The sequence below is a fragment of the Mobula birostris genome, chromosome 25 (assembly GCF_030028105.1).
Source record: "Mobula birostris isolate sMobBir1 chromosome 25, sMobBir1.hap1, whole genome shotgun sequence".
Lineage (NCBI taxonomy): Eukaryota > Metazoa > Chordata > Chondrichthyes > Myliobatiformes > Myliobatidae > Mobula > Mobula birostris.
In genome coordinates, this window is record NC_092394.1 from 281,935 (window position 1) to 306,406 (window position 24,472).

The 24,472-nt window shown below is 41.3% G+C and overlaps 1 protein-coding gene across 1 annotated transcript in view; it reads right to left on the minus strand.

Moving 5' to 3' along the window:
* The window catches only part of LOC140187657 (integrin alpha-E-like), a 308,395-nt gene that overhangs the window by 200,255 nt on the left and 83,668 nt on the right, over nt 1–24,472 (minus strand). The window contains exons 14-19 of the mRNA XM_072243179.1: nt 23,596–23,749; nt 20,008–20,158; nt 16,591–16,667; nt 12,182–12,314; nt 4,213–4,355; nt 3,917–4,057 (exon numbers count right to left, since the gene is read on the minus strand). Coding sequence (XP_072099280.1) covers nt 3,917–4,057; nt 4,213–4,355; nt 12,182–12,314; nt 16,591–16,667; nt 20,008–20,158; nt 23,596–23,749 — 799 coding nt within the window. The remainder of the gene's footprint in view (nt 1–3,916; nt 4,058–4,212; nt 4,356–12,181; nt 12,315–16,590; nt 16,668–20,007; nt 20,159–23,595; nt 23,750–24,472) is intronic.

The following is a 24,472-nucleotide window of genomic DNA, read 5'->3' on the forward strand; positions in this document are numbered from 1 at the left end:
TCGTAAAAGCTCTTTGGATTATCCTTCACTTTGACTGCCAAGGCAACCTCATGTCTTCTTTTTGCCCTCCTGATTTCTTTCTTAAGTATTTTCTTGCACTTCTTATACTCCTCGAGCACCTGATTTACCCCCTTTACCACCAACGTTTTCTTCCACAAACTCTCCATTAACTATTCTGGCACTCTGGTTCCCATCCCCCTGCAACTCTAGTTTAAACCTCACCATGCAGCATTAACAAACCTTCTCAAAATCTTATGCCCTCCCTCCTACACCAACTCCTTAGCGACATATTAAACTTTATAATCTTCCTAGTTCTGCCTCACTAGCACATGGCACAGGTAACAATCCTGAGATCACAACCCTAGAGGTCCTGCCCTTTAACTTAGCATCTAACTCCCTGAACTTCCAATGCAGAACCTCATCATTCATCCTACCCATGGTATTGGTACCTACATGGACCACGACTTTCGGCTGTTCACCCCTCCACTTAAGAATGCTGATGACTTAATCCGAGATATCCTGGAACCTGGCACCCAGGAGGCAACATACCATCCAGGAATCTTGTTTTCGCCCACAGAACCTCCTGTCCATCCCCCTAACGAATCCCCTATCACCACAGCGTGCCCCTTCTCCTCCTTTCCCTTCTGAGTCGCAGAGGCAGTCTCAGTGCCAAAGACCCAAGTACTGTGACTTTCCTTTGTTGGGTCATTTCCCCCCACCCCACCGACAGTATCCAAAGTGATACACCTGTTGTTGAGAGGGATGGCTATAAGGGTTCTCTGCACTGGTCCTTTAACCCTTTTCCCCTTCTTGACTGTCACCCAACCAATTTCCTGTGTCCTGCACCTTGGGTATAATTACCTTTCTATATGTCCTATCGATCATCCCCTCAGCCTCCCGATTGATCCAGAGCTCACTCAGTTCCAGCTCCAACTCCTTAATGTGGTTTATTAGAAGCTGCAGCTGGATGCACTTCTCACAGTTGTAGTCATCAGGGACACTGGACATCTCCCTGCCTTCTCACATCCCGCAAGATGAGTATTAAACTATCCTACTGGTTAAACTGGCATCTCTGCTGTCCTAACTGATCAGATATAAAGAAGGAAAAAGAAAACTTTACCTGGAGCTTTTCCTTTTTTGCTTTCTCAGACTGAAGCCTCAAAGGCTAAGGCCTCAAGATCACCACTCTAACTGCGTCCATTCAGACGACGGCTGCAGCACTTGCCTCTGCCTTCCTTTAATTTGCTCTTGCTAATCAATTCCAAACACCGATTGGTCCCTGGTCGGAGCTCAGTTACACTGCCACAATCCCCGCTGCCTTTTTCTACCCGGTCAGCTGTCCAGACTCGGTCAAACTCAAACTTCAGATTTGTTGCTGGTCAGAGCTCAATTACACTGCCACAATCAGCCACTACCTTTTTCAGTTTGACACTCTTAAGTTAGGACATCATTTTAGAGCTGTGCACGATATTGGTATGACTGCACTTAGTTCTGGTCACCCAGCTTTAGGAAGGATATCAATAAGCTGGAAAGGGTGCAGAAAAGCTTCACAAGGGTACTACCAGGAATGGGGGCTTTGAGTTTATAAGGAAAGACTGGATAGGCTGGTTTCCTTTCCCTGGAGTGTAGGGGGCTGAGATGTGAACTTTTGGAAGGCATATACAGTAAATCCATGAGGGATATAGTTAAAGTGAATGGTGTGAAAATATATCTGTAACTCTGAATTCTTTATGAATTTGTAACTTTTGTAAAATGTAATGCAACAAAATGGGGTCTATGAGATCCTAAGATGCTTTGCCGGTTTGGGTGAGAAAACTTACAAGTGTGTTTGTGTTATTTGGGAACAAGCTATTTTCTTTCATGAGGGGCAATTTGTTTTGTGGCCAGAAAAGATTTTTGATAACAGAGAAATTCAGGCTTCTAAATATCAAATGTGAGAATGAAGGTAACAGAGGAATGTAAAGTTATGGAATGGAATAACCTAATCACCGTTCTTTGTAAGATAAGCTATATTTCCAGATCAAACTTGGGAGGAAGTACATCTCCCCTTGCAAGTAAAATAATAAATGCATTACTAATATGATCCACTCTGCATTGGCTGTAGTTTGTTTCTTTATATTGGAAGACCTAGCTGAACAGTACACAACAATGATCACAGTATTTTCCTCAGGGTTGGAAACTCTAAAACCAAAAGGAATATTTTTAAGGTGATAGGGTATAGGGGACCTGAAGGACAACACAGAGGTGTTGATTATATGGAAAGGGCTGACAAAGAAATTGTTAAAGGTACATCCCTCTTTGAGTCATAGAGTTATAAAGTATGGAAACAGGCCCTGTAGTCCAATTCATCCACACTAACCAAGAAAGTTGGTTCCATTTGCCCGTGTTATGATCAAATCCCTCTAAAACTTTCCTATCTAATTACACATATAAATACATTTTAAATGTTGTAATTGTAAGTGTAGTACAATTACAATGGTTAAAAGGATATTTAGACAGGAACATGGATAGGGAAGATTTGGAATGATATGGGCCAAACACAGCAAATGGGACTAGCTGAGTTAGGCAATCTGGTGGCATGGATGAATTAGACTATCTTTCATACAGTTCATGAAACTACTTTTTTGACTTCTTTTACTTCATTTTCTTTCAAATGTGGTTCTGCCACTGTGGGAGCCTGCAACTTATATTTTGGTGGTGTGTTTTTGAGTGATCTGACGCCTTGCTGTCTCCGAAGGGATTCATGAAGTTTTGAGCGAGGTTTTCAGCCTGGAGGCAAACAAGCCTGTAGAAAAGGTGCAAGCCCATGATAGACTCCACTCCTCACTGATGAAAGCATCGAAAAAGATTGAAATCAACAAAGACGAGAGCAGAAGGTAGGTGGGTGTTCAGCACTGTCTACTTGTGCGTGATCGGTTCTCTCTCCCTCGCCCACAGCTCCTGGAGGAAAGTGCCGGAGTTCTGGGTCTTGGGTGAGGTTTAATCAATGTGGTTTGTAGATTGGGCCCTGTAGTTCATGTTGTGATGTGTTTCTGGTTTCTGGTCACTCCTTTTTTGTTGCTATTTTGTGCGATTTTGATCAGGACAGACCAGCTCTGCAGCATGTAAATAACAAAGAATGTAGCCCTAGATTGAATTGAACTGAATATGCCTGCACTCTTTATACAATAGGGTTTTTTAAGAGACTCCTGGATAGGTAGATGGAGCTTAACAGGGTAAAATAGGGTAACCTTAGGTAATTTTTAAAGTATGTGTTCAGCACAGCATTGTGGGCCATAGGGTCTGTATTGTGCTGTAGGTTTTCTATATTTCTTTCGATGACTTTGTGGTATGGTGTTTTACATTCTATATTTTTCACTTGTTTCTTTTGCCGTTTACGTGATTTGTTCTTTTTTGTGTGTTTGGGGACTTGGTTTTCCTTTGAACAGGTTTTGTGGCTGTCTGTGGAAGATGAATCTCAGGATTGTAAACTGCATACATACTTTGACATGAGTGTACTTTGAATAATGTACTTGTCATCAACACTGAAGCCCAGAGATTAAAAGGAGCAATACAATATAACAGAAGACTGGTAAGTAACAAAAAAAAAGGCTGTCAGGTACTGGAGTTCCCCAGGTGTCTGTATTTTTCTTAATATGTATGAGTAACTTAGACCTGAGTGTATAGGGAAAAAAATTCCGAATCTTCAAGTAATACAAAACTGGCAAATGAACAGCTAATTTAACACAAATATGCAGCAGACAGAACTCAGCTTAGGAAAATAACAGTTTGAGCCCAGCCAGAAACATCAAAAAGGATTTTAAAATGGGAGTACAGTAAACATTTGCATTTTTGGCTGACTGGAATACACTAAATGAGCTGAATAATGTTATTTTGCTGCATAACTTCTATAATTGTATGAACCTTAGTTTCATACCTTTTCATTCAGATGGTAAACATAAACAGCACCTTCCTCCCCATGTATGTGAAAGAATGGAGCACCAACAAGCAGAAAATCCGTTACAAGATCTCCATTTACATCAAGGGGACACAACTCTGAGCCAAAGTATGATCCCAGCTGAAAAGATAAATTCAATTATTGAACTCCATCACTTTTCCACTGTCATTTAATCTCTGTCACTTCAACATTTTAATCAGCAACAAAACCCTTGACTTGGTGTCAATCGTAACTTGGCAGTGCTGAGCTTTAGTTAGAGCCAAGTATGAACTAACCTGTTTTCCAGAAATACGTTGTTTTATTTTGACAGATGTTCCGGCTTCAAACACTACTACTTGACCTATCTGGCTATGCCGAGGAGCCCCAGCAATGTAAAGATGTTGTCCACTTATTGTATTTGCTCCAGTTACACTGTACCCTGTCAGTTGGAAAAAGATATCAACAAAAATTTAAAAATAGGGAATAGACCCAGAGAAAAAAAACAAAACAAAATTAATATTTCAGCTGGAGACCTTCATCACAAATGATCAGGAACATAAGAAAATGTTGTTTATGTTGGAAATCTGAAATTAAACAAGATAATCATGGTTGTCTGGTTTAATTTCAGTGAGTTTGGTGGTATCCATGGCGAAGGGTCAATGACCTTATATTGTACAAATATGATGACTGTTGATCATATGGTCCAAGTTGGCTGTCAGCAAAACAGCAAAAACATGCCATCAGCCCCATTCCTTCTTTCCTTTCTTCACTGTAGCCCTGTAATGTTTTCTCTCTCATTTGTGCCCATTCTCTTCCCTTTCATTGTTTTAATTAATGGCCAATTAAACTGCCAGTATGTCCTTGGAATGTGGGAGGAACCAGCATGTCTAGTGGATATGCAGGCATTCATAGGCAGACTGTGCAGACAGCGCTTGTGGTGAAGATAAAACCTGAGCTGGACACTAGCGTACTATTTACTGCACCACCACGCCATCCAAGAGGTCATATGAGCTTGAACTAGTTCTCCACATATGCTGCCTGAACTACTGAAAGTTTCCAGAATTTCTGGTTGCTATTTTAAACTTTAAATGTGACCAAAATTACAAGTTGTAAGAAAAAGTTATCCACACAAATGTGAAAACTACATTAGGCAAGAGGTCATGAATTTGACAGCCAGCAACACTGATATCCTGTAAGATAGAAAAGAACCAAAGAATGTGTTAGATCAATGATCATAGGACAATGCAGCACAGAAACTGATCCTTCTGCCTATGACATCTGTGCAAAGTATGATGCCAGATTAAGATTCCTGCATTATAACAGAAATCTCTCCATTTCTTGCATATCCATATGTGTATCTAAAAGCAGAGGTTGTGTGATCAGTTCAGTGTTGAGGTCAGTGAAGTTATCCACTTTGGTCCAGGACCTTGATGCTTATAGAGTAATAGCTGTTCCTGGTGTGGGATCTAAGGCCCCCATACTTCATGCCCAATGGTAGTGGTGAGAAGGGAACAATGAATGCCTAGATGATGAGAGCCCTTGACGCTAGATGCTTCTTTCTTGCGGCAACACTCCTTGTAAATGGTCTCAGTGATGAGGAGGGCTTTGCCTGACATGGACTGGGCTGTATCCACCTCTTTTTTTAGACTTTCAGCTCCTGGGAATTGGTCTTTCCATACCAGGCCATAATTTAACCATTCAGGATACTCTCTATCATGCACTGTAGAAGTTTCTCAATGTTTTAGATGACATGCTGAGTCTAGGCAAATTTCAAAGGAAGTAAAGGCTCTTTTTATGTTTTTTAATGTTACATTTCTACTTAGGGTAAAAATTCTGACTGCCTATACCTCTCATTTTTTTAAAATAAACATATCAGCTAAGGCAACGTTATTACAGCTTGGGGCATCAGACATAGGAGATCAATCACAGCATCCTCTGTAAGGAGTCTGTACTTTCTCCCTGTGAATGTGTGGGTTTTCTCTGGGTATTCTGATTTCCCCCACAGTCCAAAGACATACAAGTTAGAAGAGTAATTGGTCATTGTAAATTCTCCCATGATTCAGTTAGCGTTAATTGCTGGGTGGCATGGCTCGAAGGGCTGGAATGTCTTATTCTATTCTGTATTGCTAAATAAAATTAATTAATTAGATAAACAGATAATTAATTAATCAATCAGTCCTTGTCCTTCCAAATTCTGGCTCCTCTCCTGGAATATCCCATTATTGGTGACAAGTTCACAAGCCTGCAATTCCCAGCCTTGTCCTTGCAGCCCTTCTTAAATAAGGGCATTCTACTAGCTATCCTCCAGATTTCTGGTACTTTACCCATGTCTAAGGGTCATACAGATACCTCTGACGGGGTCCCAGCAATTTTTTCCCGACCTTCCCACAAACATGCTACAATATACATGGGCCACCTTATGTACTTCAAATCACCATAGATCGCCTTCAAAGTCTCCTCTTTGTTATAAGACCATAAAACCATAAGACACAAGAGCAGAATTAGGCCATTTGGCCCATTGAGTCTGCTCTGCCATTTCATCATGGCTGATCATTTTTCTCTCTCAGCCCCAACCTCCTGCTTTCCCCCCCACCATATCCCTTCTGCCACTGACCAATCAAGGATCCATCAACCTCCACCTTAAATGTACATGCATACTTGACCTCCGCAGCTGTATGTGACAATAAATTCCACAGATTCATCACTCTCTGGCTAAAGAAATTCTTCCTCATCTCTGTTCTAAAAGGACACCCCACTATTCTGAGTCTGTGTCCTCTGGTCTTAGACTCTCCCACCATAGGAAACATCCTCTCCACATCCACTCTATCAAGGCCTTTCACCATTCGATAGGTTTCAATTAGGTCACCCCAAATTCTTCTGAATTTCAGTGAATACAGGCCCAGAGCCATCAAATATTTTTCATATGACAAGATGTTTAATTCTGGAATCATTTTCGTGAACCTTCTCCAGTTTCAGCACAAGTGAGGCCTCAGCAGCACTGCATAATACCACAACTTTACACCCTTGCTTTAATCTTCTAGTCCTCTTGAAATGAATGTTAACATTGCAGTTGCCTTCCTCACCACAGACTCAACCTGCAGATTAACCTTTAGGAAATTGTGCACAAGGACTCCCAAATCCCTTTGTGCCTCAGGTTTTTGTATTTTCTCTTAATTTAGAAAATGGTCATCCCTTTTGTTTCTTCTAACAAAGTTCATAACCATACACTTCCCAACACTGTATTCCATCTGCCACTTCTATGCCCATTCTCCTAATCTAAGTCCTTCTGTAGTCTCTTATTTCCTCAAAACTACCTGCCCCTCCACCTATCTTTGTATCATCTGCAAGCTTTGTAACAAAGCCATCAATTCCATCATCCAAATCGTTAACATGTAACATAAAAAGAATCAGTCCCAACACAGACCCCTGTGGAACATGAATAGTCACCCGCAGCCAACTAGAAAAGGCTCCCTTTATTCCCACTCTTTGCCTCCTGCCAATCAGCCACTGCTTTATCCATGCTAGAATCTTTCCTGTCATACCATTGGCTTGTAGCTTGTCAAGCAGCCTCACGTGTGGCACCTTGTCAAAGGCCTTCTGAACATCAACTGATTCTGATTGTTATTTCTTCAAAGAATTCCAACAGATTTGTCAGGCAAGATTTTTCCGTGAGGAAACCCCATGCAACTACAACTTATTTTATCATGTACCTCCAGCTACCCTGAGACCTCATCCTTAATGATCAGCATCTTCCCAACCACAGAGGTCACATTAACTGGCCTATAGTTTATTTTATTCTGCCTCTCTCCCTTCTTGAAGAGTGGAGTGACATTTGCAATTTTCCAGTCTTCCAGAAGTATTCCAGAATCTGGTCATTCTTGAAGGATCATTATTAATGTCTCCCCAATCTCCTCAGCCACTTCTTTCAGAACCCTGTGATGTACACCATCTGGTCCAGCTGACATTTACCTTCAGATCTTTCAGTTTCACAAGAACCTTCTCTCTTATTATGGTAACTTCACACACTTCATGACCCCTGACAGCTGGAACTTCCACTATACTGCTAGTGTCTTCCACAGTGAAGACTGACACAAAATACTTTTCAATTCATCTGCCATTACCTTGTTCCCCCATTACTACCTCTCCAGCATCATTTTCCAGTGATCCGATATCCATTCTTGCCTCTCTTTTACACTTCTGAAGGAACTTTTAATATTATTATTAAATATTATTCAGTATTATTAACTAGCTTACTTTCTATCTGGTTTTTATGTTGGCCTTGACTTCTCCTGTTAGTCACGGTTGTGTCATCTTGCCTTAAGAATATTTCTTCCTCTTTGGGATGTCCATATCCTGTGCCTTCTGAATTGCTTCCAGAAATTCCAGCCATTGCTGCTCTACTGTCATCCCTGCCAGTGTTCTTTTCTGATCAATTCTGGCCAACTCCTCTCTCATGCCTCTGTAATTCCCTTTACACCACTGTAATACTAATACATCTGACTTTAGCTCTCCTTCTCAAATTTCAGGATGAATTCAATCATATTATGGTCACTTGTTCCCAAGGGCTCTTTTACCTTAAGCTTTCATATCAATTCCAGTTCATTGCACAAAACTCGGTCCAGAATGGCAGATCCCCTAATGGGCTCAACTATGAGGTGTTCTAAAAAAACCACCATCTTCTTGGAGGGAGAAAACAGGAGAATGAGGTTGAGAGGAATATTTAAAAAGCCACGATGGAATGGAAGAACAGTCTTGATGGACAAAATGTCCTAATTCTGCTCGTATATCTAATGATTTAAATGTGTTCTGGAAAGTTTCCTTAATCAATACATACAAGTCCCAACTAGAGAGAGTGTGATACTACAACTCCTGTTAGAATGAGACTGGGCAGGTGACAGGACAGGGCAAGTTTGTGTCGGGGAACACTTTGCATCTAGTGATCATAATGCCATTACTTTCAATATAATTATGCCTGGAGCCAAAAGTGATGGTGGAAATCTAAGGAAACTGGCATGAAGTCTATGGAATTAAGGGAAACAAATAGTGAGATCATGGAAACTGTACAGATTGAAAAGGAGGAGGTTCTTGCTGTCTTGAGGAAAATTTAAGTGGATAAATCCCCAGGACCTGACAGGGTGTTCCCTCGGACCTTGAAGGAGACTAGTGTTGTGATTGCAGGGGCCCTGGCAGAAATATTTAAAATGTCGCTGTCTATAGGTGAGGTGCTGGAGGATTGGAGAGTGGCTCATGTTGTCCCGTTGTTTAAAAAAGGATCGAAAAGTAATCCGGGAAAATATAGGCCGGTAAATTTAACATTGGTAGTAGGTAAGTTATTGGAGGGAGTACGAAGAGACAGAATCTACAAGCATTTGGATAGACAGGGACTTGTTAGGGAGAGTCAACATGGCTTTGTGCGTGGTAGGTCATGTTTGACCAACCTATTGGAGTTTTTTGAGGAGGTTACCAGGAAAGTGGATGAAGGGAAGGCAGTGGATATTGTCTACATGGACTTCAGTAAGGCCTTTAACAAGGTCCCGCATGGGAGGTTAGTTAGGAAAATTCAGTCGCTAGGTATACATGGAGAGGTGGTAAATTGGATTAGACATTGGCTCAATGGAAGAAGCCAAAGAGTGGTAGTAGAGAATTGCTTCTCCGAGTGGAGGCCTGTGATTAGTGGTGTGCCACAGGGATCAGTGCTGGGTCCATTGTTATTTGTCATCTATATCAATGATCTGGATGATAATGTGGTAAATTGGATCAGCAAATTTGCTGATGATACAAAGATTGGAGGTGTAGTAAACAGTGAGGAAGGTTTTCAGAGCCTGCAGAGGGACTTGGACCAGCTGGAAAAATGGGCTGAAAAATGGCAGATGGAGTTTAATACAGACAAGTGTGAGGTATTGCACTTTGGAAGGACAAACCAAGGTAGAACATACAGGGTAAATGGTAAGGCACTGAGGAGTGCAGTAGAACAGAGGGATCTGGGAATACAGATACAAAATTCCCTAAAAATGGCGTCACAGGTAGATAGGGTCATAAAGAGAGCTTTTGGTACATTGGCCTTTATCAATCAAAGTATTGAGTATAAGAGCTGGAATGTTATGATGAGGATGTATAAGGCATTGGTGAGGCCGAATCTGGAGTATTGTGTTCAGTTTTGGTCACCAAATTACAGGAAGGATATAAATAAGGTTGAAAGAGTGCAGAGAAGGTTTACAAGGATGTTGCCAGGACTTGAGAAACTCAGTTACAGAGAAAGGTTGAATAGGTTAGGACTTTATTCCCTGGAGCGTAGAAGAATGAGGGGAGATTTGATAGAGGTATATAAAATTATGATGGGTATAGATAGAGTGAATGCAAGCAGGCTTTTTCCACTGAGGCAAGGGGAGAAAAAAACCAGAGGACACGGGTTAAGGGTGAAGGGGGAAAAGTTTAAAGGGAACATCAGGGGGGGCTTCTTCACACAGAGAGAGGTGGGAGTATGGAATGAGCTGCCAGACGAGGTGGTAAATGCGGGTTCTTTTTTAACATTTAGGAATAAATTGGACTGATACATGGATGGGAGGTGTATAGAGGGATATGGTCCGTGTGCAGGTCAGTGGGACTAGGCAGAAAATGGTTCGGCACAGCCAAGAAGGGCCAAAAGGCCTGTTTCTGTGCTGTAGTTTTTCTATGGTTTCTATGGTTTCTAAATCTTGTGGATATCTTACATGTCTATTTATTCAGGATATGGATGCAGTGTTTGTAGAAGTGAGGCAAAATAGCATTGAGGTTGTGGACTGTATTCAAATTACAGAGGATGAGGTGTTTTCTGTCTTGAAGCAAATTAGGGTGGATAAATCACCTGGGCCTGACAAGGTGTTCCCTGAGACCTTGTGGGAGGCTAGTGCAGAAATTGCAGGGGCCATAACAGAGGTGTTCTTTGATATAGGTGAGGAGTCAGAGGATTAGAGGATTGCTAATGTTGTTCTGTTTTTAATAAAAGCTCTAAAAATAAGCCAGGAAAATATCAGCCAGTGAGTCTGAATCAGTAGTGGGAAAGATATTGGAAAGTAATCTAATTGACCAGATTTCGATAGACAGGGAAAGAATAGGGATAGTCAACATGGCTTTATGAGTGGAAGTTCATGTCCAATCAATCTAAAGTGTTTTTCAAGGAAATTTACCAGGAAAATTGATGAAGGAAAGGCAGTGAATGTTGTCTACATGGACTTTAGTAAGGCTTTTGACAAGGTCCTGCTCGGAAAGTTGGTCAAAAAAGTTCAGTTGTTTGGCATTCAGGATGATGATTTGGATTCCACATTGGCTTTGTGACAGAAGCCACGGAGTGTAGTGGATGGCTGCCTCTCTGACTGGAGGCTATGACTAGTGCAGCGCCACATGGATCGGTACTGGGTCTGTTGTTGTTTGTTATCAATTATCTGGGTGATAAAGTAGTAAACTGGATCAGTAAATTTGCAAATGACACCAAAATTGGGGTATAGTAGATAGTGAGGAAGCCAGTCACGCCTTGCAGCAGGATCTGGAGAAATGGGCTGATAAATGGCAGATGGAATTTAATGCAGACAAATTTGAGGTGTCACAATTTGGAGGACAAACCAGAGTAGGACTTGAATGGTGAGTTGTAGGACACTGAGAGTGCAGTAGAACAGAGGTTAATCTGGGAATATAGATTCATAATTCCTTGAAAGTGGCATCACAAGTAGATAGGGTCATAAAGAGAGCTTTTGGGACATTGGTCTTCATAAATAAAGTATGAATACAGGTGTTGTGATGTTATGTTGAAGTTGTAAAAGACATTGGTGAGGCCTAATTTTGTGCATTGTGTTCAGTTCTAAGCACCTACCTACAGGAAAGATATCAATAGGGTTGAAATTGTGGATAGAAAACACAAGGATTTTGTCAGGATTTGAGGACCTGAGAGGTTGAATAGGCTGAATTGTTTAGGACTTTATTCCTTAGAATATAGATGAATAAGTGGAGCTTTGATAGAAGTATACAAAATTATGAGATGGGAAATGCAAGCAGGTTTTTTCCATTAAGTTTAGGCAAGGCTAGAAGTAGAGACGATGGGTTAAGAGTGAAAGGTGAACTGTTTAATGGGAATATGAGGGGGAACTTTTTTTCACTGGGAGTGTGGTGAGAGCATGGATGAGCTGCTATACTATATATTTAAGTTTATTGCTTGTTTGAAGTGTAGCGCTTGAACACAAGGTAGTCACATGAATAAAAATATGATAAGTTATATGATGAAAGTTTACATACCAAGATAACCATAAGCAGCTGAAAACATTCCTTTGGATTCATTCAGAAACTGCTCTCTTCCTTTATCTTTGTTGTATACCATTACTCCTCCAGCCCAATCATAAGCTCCCACAGCACCAAGCAAAATATTGCCCTGTAAGATTATAGCAGGCGATTATTGCATGGATCATGGTGTTAGGGCCAATATTAACTGATACTCTCTGTCCACTCTATCTATGCTTCTCATAATCTTATAAACCTCTACCAGATCTCCCCTCAGTCTCTAACGCTCCAGAGAAAACAACCCAACTTTATCCAGCCTCTTGTGATAGCATGTGACCTTTAAACCAGGCAATATTCTGGTGAACCTCTTCTACACCCTCTCCAAAGCCTCAACATCCTTCCTATAGTGGGGCGACCAGAACTGTACACAATACTCGAGATGTAACCAAACCAGAGTTTTATAAAGTTGCAACATAACCTCCTGACTTTTGAACTCAATGCCTCAACTAATCCTTCTTCTTGGTAAATATTGAAGCAGAATACTCATTAAGTAGCTTCCTCATATTCTTCACATCTAAACAAATATTCCGCTCTTTATCCTTGAGCTGTCCTACTCTCTTTCTAGTTATCTTCTTGCCCTTGATGTATGTCTTGGGATTCACTATAACCCTACTAGCCTAGGACTTTTCATGGCACTTCCGGGCTTTCCGAATTCCCTCTAATTCTTCTCTGGCTGCTTTATAATCCTTGTGTGCTTCTTTTGATCCTGATTTCTGAAGCTTGATATACTTTTCCTTTTTCCTCTTGACTAAATTCATCACCTCTCTGGACATCCAAAATTCTCTTTTTTTCTATCCCCCATCCTTCCTTCTAACAGGAACATACTTTTCCTGTACTCTGTGCAATTGACTTTTAAACACCCTCCACATGAATGATGTGGACTTGCCAGAGAAAAAGCATTCCCAGTTAATGGTTCTTTATCCTGCCTAACGCTCTCGTAATTTGCCCTACTCCAGCTTAAACTTCACCCACAACCACCATGCCTATCCTTATCTATAGCTATCCTGACCAGGAGCACTGGTTCCCAGACCCCTGCAAAACTAGTTTAAACTCTCCCGAGCAGCATTAGCAAACCTCCTAGTCAGGTTATTGGTTCTCCTCCATTTCAGGTGAGATCCCTCCTGTACTGGTCACCCCTTCCCCAGAAAAGGTTCCAATGTTCCAAGAACTTGAAACCCTGTCCCCTGCACCATCTCTGCAGCCCCTCATTCATCTATGCCATCACGCCATTCCTACCTGTACCGACCCCCCCCCAAGGTTACAACCTTGGAGGTCCTTCTCTTCAGCATCTTTCCTAACTGTATATACTCACTGTGTAGGACTTCTTCACCCTTTCTGCCTATGTCAGTGGTGCCAATATGCACCACAACCTCTGACTCTGCCCCTCCCTCTTGAGAATATCCTGCACCCTCTCTGATACATCATGGACCCTAGCACCTAGGAGGCAACACACCATCTTGGTGTCTCTTTTGTCGCTACAGAATCCTCTTTCTGTCCCCCTGCTTATTGGGTCCCCTGTAACTACTATACTGCCTGACTTTACCTTTCCCTGTCAAGGCTCCAAGCCAGCTATAGTATCATCAACATAGCAGATACTGCTATGATCTGATGGGCTATCTCCCCCCACCCCCCACCCCAGCAGTATCCCAGTTGCAGAGGGGAATGGCCGCAGGGGAACTCTGCAATGACGACTTTATCCCCTTACTTCTCCTGGTAGTCACCCATCTTCTGTCCAAAGCCTGTACTCTGGATGTGACCACCTCTTCAAAAGTCTCGTCCCTAATATCTTCAGCCTCCTGAATGATCTCGAGTACATCCAACTCCAGCTCCAACTCCTTGACCCAGTCAGTCAGGTGCTAAAGTTGGGTGCACTTCCCACAGCTGTAGCCATTAGGTATCCCAAATACCCACATTTGACAGCATAAGAATTCCATCCTGACTACTGTACAACAAAATATCCACATCTGACAGCAGGAGAATTCCATCCTGACAACTGTACAACAAAAAGAGAAAAGCTTTCCTCTTTTTAACTGTTCCTCTGCCTATTCATCCCGAAGCCTGTTAAGCCAAAGCCTGTCACTCTATCACTGACACACTCTGTCAATAGCCGCTCCAAACAATGGCCGTTCCGCTTGAACCTACCCTCCTTTTATTTGCAGCTGAGGTTAGGCCTCTGACGCCAATACTTTCTAAGCCTGCGGAGTCCAAAATGACTGGCCGTGCCTGAATCTGATCCTTTTATCCTCTCTCCTGACTTCTGTAGGACTCTCATCCAATACACACTCCTCTTCCCTGCCCCGTGGAAAAAAGGACAGTCTCATTCTCAAATGCTCCAACCTGCTCAACCTGTCTCCATAACTCAATCCCTCAAGTTCCAGCACATCTTCATAAACCTCCTCTGTACTCTTTCCGGCTTAATGCATCTTTTTTTATGAGAAGTTGACCAAAACTGGACACAATATTCCAAATGCGGTCTCACCAATATCTTGTATGATTGTAATAGCCCGACTTCTATACTTAATTCCCTGATTTCTGAAGACTAGTGCCAAGCTGAAGCCTTCTTCACCACCTTGTCTACGTACCTTGTACTTGTATCTAATGAGACCATAAGATACAGAAGCAGAGTAAGACCATTCAGCCCATTGAGACAGCTCCACAATTAAACGACAGTTTTTAAACCCCATTGTCCCACCTCCTTTCTGTAACCCTAAACCAAATTCCACAGACTTTGTGCTGCCCTCTAGCACCGTCTCAGTTTTAAAAGGGACATCTCTTTATTCTGAAGCTGTACCCTCAGATCCTAAACTCACCTATTAATGGAAACATCCTCTCCCGTCCACTCTATCCAGACCTTTCAGCATCTAGTAGGTTTAATCCCTCATCCTTCTGAACTCCATCAAGTACAAACCAGAGATTTCAAATGCTCCTTAAATGTTAAGCCTTTCATCCCTGGAATCATTCTTTCTCAAGTCTTCTCGATTCTCTTCAGGGCCAGCATATCCTTCCTTAAATTCACAATTTAAAATTGTTCACAATATTCCAAATGCAGCCTGACCATCTCCTCAGTCTTATTGTTATACAACACTCTTCAGGTTCCTACAATTCACTGTGAAAATCCTACCCTCGCTGTAATGCAGACTATCCCAAAGACATCCACATTAACTGTCTCAAGTTCTGAAGTCTTCATCTCCTTCTCCGCAACAGAATCAGAGATAAAATACTCATTGAGGACGTCACCCATCTCCTCACCTCCATACGAAGATGTCCCTATTCTCTCTCTAGTTACTCTTTTTTTTCTCCTAATGTACATAAAATCTCTTTGGATTCTCCTTCATCTCTTCTGCCAAAGCTATCTCATGACCCCTTTTGCCCTTCTAATTTCCTTCTCAATTATATTCTTGCATCCCCTGAATTCCCCCAGGGATTAATTTAATAGAGTTATAGAGTCACTGGCAGCCAATCAGAAAAGGCCCTCTTTATTCCCACTCTTTGCCTTCTGCCATTCAACCAATCTGCTTGTCATATTAATATCTTTCTCAGGCTGGCAATGTGCCAAGAAATGTCAGAATTAATACAAAGTGGCAGCAAGTTAATATGTACACAGTGACCAAATGATGTGTTTGAATGCTATATGATTCTATATCTTTGAGGGGATTGACAATTGGCATGGACGGAGTGGACTGAGGGCCTTTTTCTGTGCTTGATGACTCTGTAACCAAGAGGAAGAAAATCTGCATCTAACAGGACAGCAGAAGGGAAAGAGCTTGTGCTTTAGTCAAGAGTTTCAAGGTAAAGGCAGTGACTATCAATTCAGTGTTTCTCTTTGTACTGGGTGAAATTGAATTAATAATGTTGTTCTCATAACTGATGTCGTTGTGTCTATAGAGTTCTGCTCTCATCACAAGCACATTGCTTCAATTCAGTAGAATGTGGAATTTAAAATGAAACTACAAGTGGTAATTCTGACACAAATTAGAAAATTGGCACATATACCTGGGCAACTAGCGGCCCTCGATCTTTTTTATTCATTTACAAGTCATCTAGAGGTTACGGATGCTCAACTTGACAGCTCAGACATACAAATGAGAATTTAGGAGACCAGCAGAATGGTTTTGCTGGCTGCTACAGGACTACAGGAGCAGGCTGCAGTGTGGGAACTCGGTTCATTACATCAAATTGTTTGAGTTAAACACCTGGTTTAACTGCTTTAATTCGCTGCATTTCTGACTTACAAGCTGTTTGTGTTATGGACCATCCTCAGGAAAGGAATCCTGATATAACCCAGAGAAGACCTGTAACTCGCATTCATAAAATCAACATAAAAATGGACTACATCACAGATTTTATAAAATCTAACAACATCTTACATCACTAGAGTAATCTGCCGCGAATCCGATTTGTGCCAGTTCCATGTGAAAAGCACTTACATTTGCACCTTGGGTACCTGTTGAATTAATAAATAAAAAGGAAATGAAGATAATCAGTAAATATAATAACATAAAAAAATCAAGTAGTAGCTATTTGGTCTTCAAGCCCACTGCCATTCAGTAAAATCATGACTAATCTTTTATTCCATTGCCAGATTCCCATTGTATCCCCATACTCCTCAATGCCTGTTCCATCTACAAATTTATCACGCTCCTTACTCATAGATTCATCCCACACAGAAACATACTCTTTGGCCCACAAACTACATGCTAAACATCAAGAGCCTCTCAACATTAATTTGCCAATATTTAGCCTGTAGACTTCTAAGCCTCAGAAATTCATCGCTTGTCTTTACTTCATCAAGATTACCCATTCACATCACCCACTCAGACAGCACATACCAAATCCCAACCATCCTTCAAGTGAATAAAACTTTTGTCACATCCTCTTTAAACTTCTTTCCTATTACCCTAATCTATTTCTTCCAGTTTTTGACACCTGTTTGGACTTTCTGCTCAGTTTCAGCTAGCCAGAGCAGAAAAGAAGCATAAGTATAAATTGTTAGCTGTAAGTTCATTGGATAATTCGGCAATTGGCGAAGGCCAATAAAAAATGTTTAAGTTGAAGGAGTGGCCAAGTTTAGAGTGGAGAGTTGAGGTTTTGATGAGAAGAAGCAGAGGCTAGAGTGAGGTTTCTGCTAGGTTTGCTTTCTTTCTTGATTATTGCACAGGCTAAAGCAGTGGGTACATAATCCAGGGTAGTGGTTGCTCCTCTTGCATGATGTGGTAAGTCATGGAGACATCTAGGGTCTCTGATGACAGCACCTGCAAGAATTGTATCTGGCTACAAATCCTTCAAGACAGCCTTAGGGAACTAGAGCTGGATGACCTGCAGATAATTCAGCAGACAGAGGGGTTGTTTCACAAGAGCTAAAGGGAGACAATTACTCAAGTGCATGATGCAGGTAACTGGGTAACTGTCAGGAGAAGGAAGGGGAGTAGGCAGCCAGTGCAGAGTACTGGCGTAGCCATTCCCCTTGATAACAAAGCAGGCATAAATGGCATTGAGCTCATCTGGGAGCAAAACTTTGTTGTCACCTATGATATGTCACTTGCTTTCACTTTGCAGGAGGTGATAGCATTCAAAACCTGTCACAGCAGTTGAGCATCCTTCAATCATTTAAGTTTGACCAGATTTGCCACTTCACATGCAAGATGGCTTTCTGGGGGGTTGTACCTTACTTAGTTGCCAGACTTGAATGCCACTGATATGGCCCTCAGCAGATTGTGGATCTCTTGGCTCAGCCAGGGCTTCTGGTTGGGAAAGACTCCAAATGATTTTGTGGGCAAATACTCGTCTATGGTTGTTTCTATAAAGTTTGTGACAACCATGGCTTATTAGCTCAGATCCTCTGATGCCTCGTTGAATATGGCCCGCTTCACCCACTCAAGGCAATTCCGTAGTCATTCTTCGGCCTCCAGCAACCACCTCTTTGATGTCCTGATCTCTGGAGTTTTACTCTTTAGCCTCTGCTGCATGCAGGCAGGAGGTAGAAGGAGGACAGCCAGATGGGCAGATTTCCCAAAATGCAGTCTAAGGATGGAATGATAGGCATTCCTAATCATAGTGTAACAATAGTCAAGTGTGCTGGGACCCCTCGTGCTGCAGGTGATATGTATCATCGAGATATCTCTTTCATCTATCAATCTATCAGAGATATTTATCAGGAGCACTGCATACAGAGGCTGTCAATAATTCCTCCCATCCAACCAACATCACCTTGACCATCCACCATAGGATTAAGACACGAATTGTTAGGATGGGAAACAGCTTCTTCCCCCAGGCCGTAAGACTATTAAACTCCCTGCCGGCACCCAGGTCTCATCACACATGAAGTGCCAGTAGCTTTATGCTGTTTGCTTTTTAACTTGTGCCTCAAATACACCTGATTATTTGTTAATTTTTTAGTGGCAATATCACTACGTGTTATGTGTGTGAGTTATATGTACTGTGTTGTGGAGGAACTTTGTTTCATTTGGTGGTATATATGAGTATGGTTGACAAGGGCAGACAAGTGTTGGGTGCTGCACTTGGGAGGGCAAACCAGTGTAGGATTTACCCAGTGAACAGTTGGGCATTGAGGAGTCTGGGAATTCCTTGAAAATGGCATTTTTCTTAACAACTAATTCCATTACTTAGCCTAATAGGTTAGATTTACCACAGTACATAATTATCTATTTAAATATTTATTTTCCTTTTATATCATCTCAATGTGTACTTAAGAATGTGTAAATAATTGTAGTTTTATACATACAAAAAAATGGAAAAGGCTATATGTGTGAAAAAAGTACATGATATTTGTGAATTCCTTATCCAAATAAAAATAAAATTAAAAAAAAAGAAAATGGCATCACAGGTAGGTAAGATCATAAAGAGAGCTTTTGGCATATTGGCCTTCATAAATCAAAATACTGAGTACCATTCTACTATAATACATAGCAGCAAAATTAGGCCATTCAGCATATCATGTTTGCTCTGTCACTTGATCATGGCTGATTTATTATCCCTTTCAATCCCATTCTCCTGCCTCCTACCCGTAACCTTTGACATCTGTACTAATCTGGAATCTATTAACCTCTATTTTAAATATAGAATCAAAGAAAAGTACAGCATAGAACCAGATGCTTCGGCCCATCTAGTCCATGCGGAACCATTTAAACTGCCTGGTCCCATCAATCTGCATCTAGACCAAAGCCCACCCATACCCTTGTCATCCATGTACTTATCCAAACTTCTTTTAAACATTGAAATTGAGCTCACAATATACCCAATGACTTGGCCTCCACAGCTGCACTATCCTCTGCCTAAAGAAATCCCTCCTCACCTCTGTTCTAAAAGAACATCCCTCTATTCTGAGGTTGTGCCTTCTGCTCCTGCTCCTAAACTCACTCAGTATAGGAAACATTCTCTCCACCTCTACTCTATCTAGGCCTTTCAATATTTAATGGCGTTAATTGAGCTGCCCTTTCTGCTCCTTCATTATTTTAAACTGCAGTGAGTACAAGCTGAGAGCCATCAAACAAAGAATTCAAATATATAGTAAATGCCAAAAACTTTGATACACAAATCGGATCTTGGGGTCCAAATTCATAGATCCCTGAAAGTGAGAACACTGGACAGGGTGATAAATGTACCCATAATCTGCAAGGCCATCTCCACCTCATAGCTGTATAACCTTTTCCCAGTTAGATAAAATTAAAACAAAGGTGGTCAATAATTTATGATGAGTAATTCTGTTTTATCTGTTTAAATTCAAGCATTCATTTCAGAATAAAGAACAAAAATACTGTAAATACCTTCAATTCCAACTATATTTTCCTCCAGATCTACCAGTAGACCATCTAAAGCAGAATAGTTACCCACTTGGAATAAATGTTTCTCATCTGGATCAGATGCGATTAGCTTCAGCTCATTCAATGCCTTTGCCTTGTTAAAGCTTTCACCAACCTTGGTGGAAACAGAATTACAAAGTTAATATTGCAATAAATTGATCAATCATATCCTTTGCACTCCAAATAGATAAAGCACCTTTATTTAACTGTAACATAACGGAGAGCCCAGAGTGACTGCTGCTGAAGTAACACTTTGATATTTGGCTGTATCAAGTCATCCAACCCACAGAAACTTCAGATTCTATCCAACGTCTTGCTGAATCGTCAAAGCTTCCTTCTAAGAAACCGCAATGCTGTAATTATTTAGTTCAGTTTCATCTAACAGGAGCTGGAATTATGAACAAGGGTACGTGTTTTTAATAGGAGAGTCTCAGGGCTTTCTGTTCAGTTTCACATAGCAAGAAACTAAAATAAGCACATTTGCAAATTGTTTGTTGAAAATTGATTGGTTAATTAGAAAATTGTCAGCACCCAATAAAAAGAATATAGGAGCCAGCAGAGTGCAATTGCTGCAGTGGGCCAAGTTACCTGGGTTTTTCAGTGTATTGTCCTTTGCAGAAGTAAGACTATAAGACATGAGTGGAACTGGGCCATTCAGCCCATTGAGTCTGCTCTGCCATCCCAGATCCCACTCAACCCCATATACCTGCCTTCTTGCCATATCCTTTGATGTCCAGACTGATCAGGAAACTATCAAATTTGGCCTTAACTGTACCCATGGACTTGGCCTCCACCTAAAAAAAAACTCTCCTTACCTCTGTTCTAAAAGGTTGCCCCACGATTTTGATGCTGGGCCCTCTATTTCTGGATATCCTATCCTCTCCACAGCCACCCTACCTAGTCCTTTCAACATTGGGTAGATTTCAATAAATACAGGCCAACAGCTATCAAACACACTTCATATGACTAGCCATTCACTCTTGGAATTATTTTCGTGAATCTCCTTTGAACCCTCTCCTGTTTCAGCACATCCTGTCTAAGATAAGAAGCCCAAAACTGCTCACAATACTCCAAGTGAGGCCTCACCATTATATCCTTGCCTTCCTATTCTAGTCCTCTTGAAATGGATGCTAACGTTGCATTTGCCTTCCTCATTACCAGCTCAACCTGTAAGTTAACCCTGATGTAATCTTGCACAAAGACTAGTGATTCTTGAAAGATCATTACAAATGCCTCCACAACCTCTCAGCCACTTCTTACAGAATCCTGGGGTGTACTATTTGGTCCAGGTGACTTATCTATCTTCAGACCTTCCAGTTTCCCAAGAACCTTCTCTCTAGTTATGGTAACTTCACACAATTTATGCACCCTGACACCTGGAACTTCCATCATACTGCTAGTGTTTCCCACAGTAAATACTAATGCAAAATGCTTATTCAGTTTGTCCGCCATTTCCTCGTCCCCCGTTACTACCTCTCCAGCTTCATTTCCCAGCAGTCCAATAACCACTCCCGCACTCTTTTGCAATTTTTGTATCTGAAGAAAGTTTCAGCGTCCTCTTTAATATTATTGGCTAGCTCACTTTCATATTCCATCTTTACCTTCTTAATTACTTTTTTAGTTGTCTTCTGTTGGTTTCTAAAAGCTTCCTAATCCTCTAACTTCCCACTAATTTTTGCTTTATTATATGCAGTCTCTTTGGCTTTAATGTTGGCTTTGACTTCTCTTGTTAGTCATGGTTGTGTCATCTTGCCTTGAGAATACTTCTTCCTCTTTGGAATGTCCATATCCAGTGCCTTCTGAATTACTTCCTGAAAATCCAGCCATTGCTGCCCTGCCATCATCCCTTCTAGTGTCCTTTTCCAATCGATTCTGACCAACTCCTCTCTCATTCCTCTGTAATTCCCTTTACTCCAGTATAATACTGACACATCTGACTTTAGCTTCTCAAATTTCAAGATGAAACCAATCATGTTATGATCACTCTTCCCTCAGGGTTCCTTCACCTTATGCTGACTATTCCCAATCAGTCTATGCTTCTTCAAATGCTTAGAAATCTTGTCCTCAACAATCTTCTCCAATAATTTGCCCACCACTGATTTAACATTCACTGGTCTACAATTCCCATGGTTATCCCTACTACCCTTCGTAAACATATGAATAATATTTACCACACTCCAATTAACTGGTGACGATAGAGGATGCAAAGGTCATCGCTAAAGGTACAGCAAAGTTTTCCTTCATTTCCTGTAGTAACCTGGGATGCTTTCCATCCTAATGTTTTTCAAAAGTTCCAGCTCATCCTCCAATAACCTGTTCACCTGTTTTACACTGTCCTCACAAACGCCAAAGTCCATTTCACTGGTAGATATTGAACCAAAGTATTCATTAAGGACCTTCCTTACTTCCACTGAGTCCAGGCACATGTTTCCTCTTCCATCCCTGAATTGTTCTACCCTCACTCTAGTATTCATCCTGTTCCTCACATATGTGTAGAACACCTTGGGGTTTTCCTTAACCTTACTTGCCAAGGCCTTCTCATATTCCCTTCTAGGTTTCCCAAGTCCACTCTTCAGCTCTTTCCTGACTGCCTTGTAACTCACTAGAGCACTGTCTGATCCTCACTTCTAAACATTAAGTAAGCTTCTTCCTCTTGACTAGATGTTCCATATCTCTTGTCAACCATGGTTCCTTCACCCTACCATCCATTCCCTGCCTCAATGGGACAAAACAATCCAGAACCCTATGCATTTGGTGCCTAAACAACCTCAGTACATCTGTTCCCAATTTACGCTGCCAAGTTCCTGCCTAATAGCATCATAATTCATCCTCCCCAGTTCAATACTTTCCCATGCCCTCTGCTTCTATCCAAGTCTAAGGCTACAGTAAGGGTCAGGGAGTCCTGATCACTGTCTCTGAAATCCTCACCCACCAAGTGATCAGGCACCTGACCTGGTTCCTTGCTTACCACTAGATCTAGTATGGTCTCTCCTCTAGTCAGCCTGAGTACATATTGCATCAGAAATTCTGGATATACCTAACAAATTACGTCCAATTGAACCTTTTGCAATAAGGATGGGTCAATCAATATTAAGCAAGTTGAAGTTACCCATAACAACACCCCTGTTATTTTTGCACCTTTCCAAAATCTGCCTCCCAATCTACACTTCAATATTTCTGTTGCTAATGGGAGGGGCAGTGTCTATAGAATACTCCAGATAGAGTGATTGCTGCCTTCCTGCTGCTGACTTCCACCTGCACTGACTAGGTTAGGCAATCCCTCTATGACATCCTCCCTTTCTGCAGTTGTGATACTACTCTGATTGGTAATACCACTCCTGCACCTCTCCAAGTCTCTTTTGAAATGAAACATCTAAACCTCAGAACATCTAGCATTCTACGTTCCAAAGATAAATGGGTTACTAGGTTAATTAGTCACATGGGTGTAATTGAGTGGTGCGAGTTCGTTGAGCCAGAAGAGTGTGTTAGTGTGCTGTATCTGTAAATAAATAAATAGAAACAACATCCAGGATGTGGTAGTGAGAAGCTTACCCCAACAGCAATCCGTGTCACATTAGCAATTTTAGTTGAGTTGATCACATCGATCAGGTTTAACTCATCCCGGAATATATCACCATCTGTTACCACAATGATAAACTGTTTCGCATTTTTTTTGGAGCCTCTTGTCTCAATGAAGATATTGTCTCTGGACGTACAAGTAGTATAAAGGTTTAGCTTACAGAAACACATCTTTCTGGTTTTATATAATATCATAAACATAAATATATTTGTCAGACTTCACTGTGGAAGATACCAGCAGTATGTCATAAATTCAATAAGTCAGGGAGCAGGAGTGAGTGCAGTTACTGTTACGAAGGAGAAGGTGCTTGGGAAGCTAAAATGTGGCTGAAGAGATTGTGGAGGCATTAGTAAATCACTAAATTTCATAATAGTTCCAGAGGACTGGAAAATTACATAGCTAACACGAGAGGGCAGTTTTAAGGTGTTTGGAAGTAGGTACAGAGGAGATGTCAGGGGTAAGTTTTTTACGCAGACAGTGGTGAGTGTGTGGAATGGGCTGCCGGTGATGGTGGTGGAGGCGGATACGATAGGGTCTTTCAAGAGACTCCTGGATGGGTACATGGAGCTTAGAAAAATAGAGGACTAGGTAACCCGAGGTAATTACTAAAGTAAGCCCATGTGCTGAAGGGCCTGTATTGTGCTGTAGGGTTTCTGTGTTTCTTTGTTTCTATAAGTTAGTGGGAAGATAGTGAACTGCAAGCTTTTAAAGAACTACAGAGAGCAACTGAAAGAATCATTAGGAGGGAAAGGAAGAAGTATGAAAGCAAGCTAGCAAAAATATCAAAGTGGATAGTAAAAGCTTTTACAAGTATGTAAAAATAGAGAATTGAAAGCAGAAATAGGACTA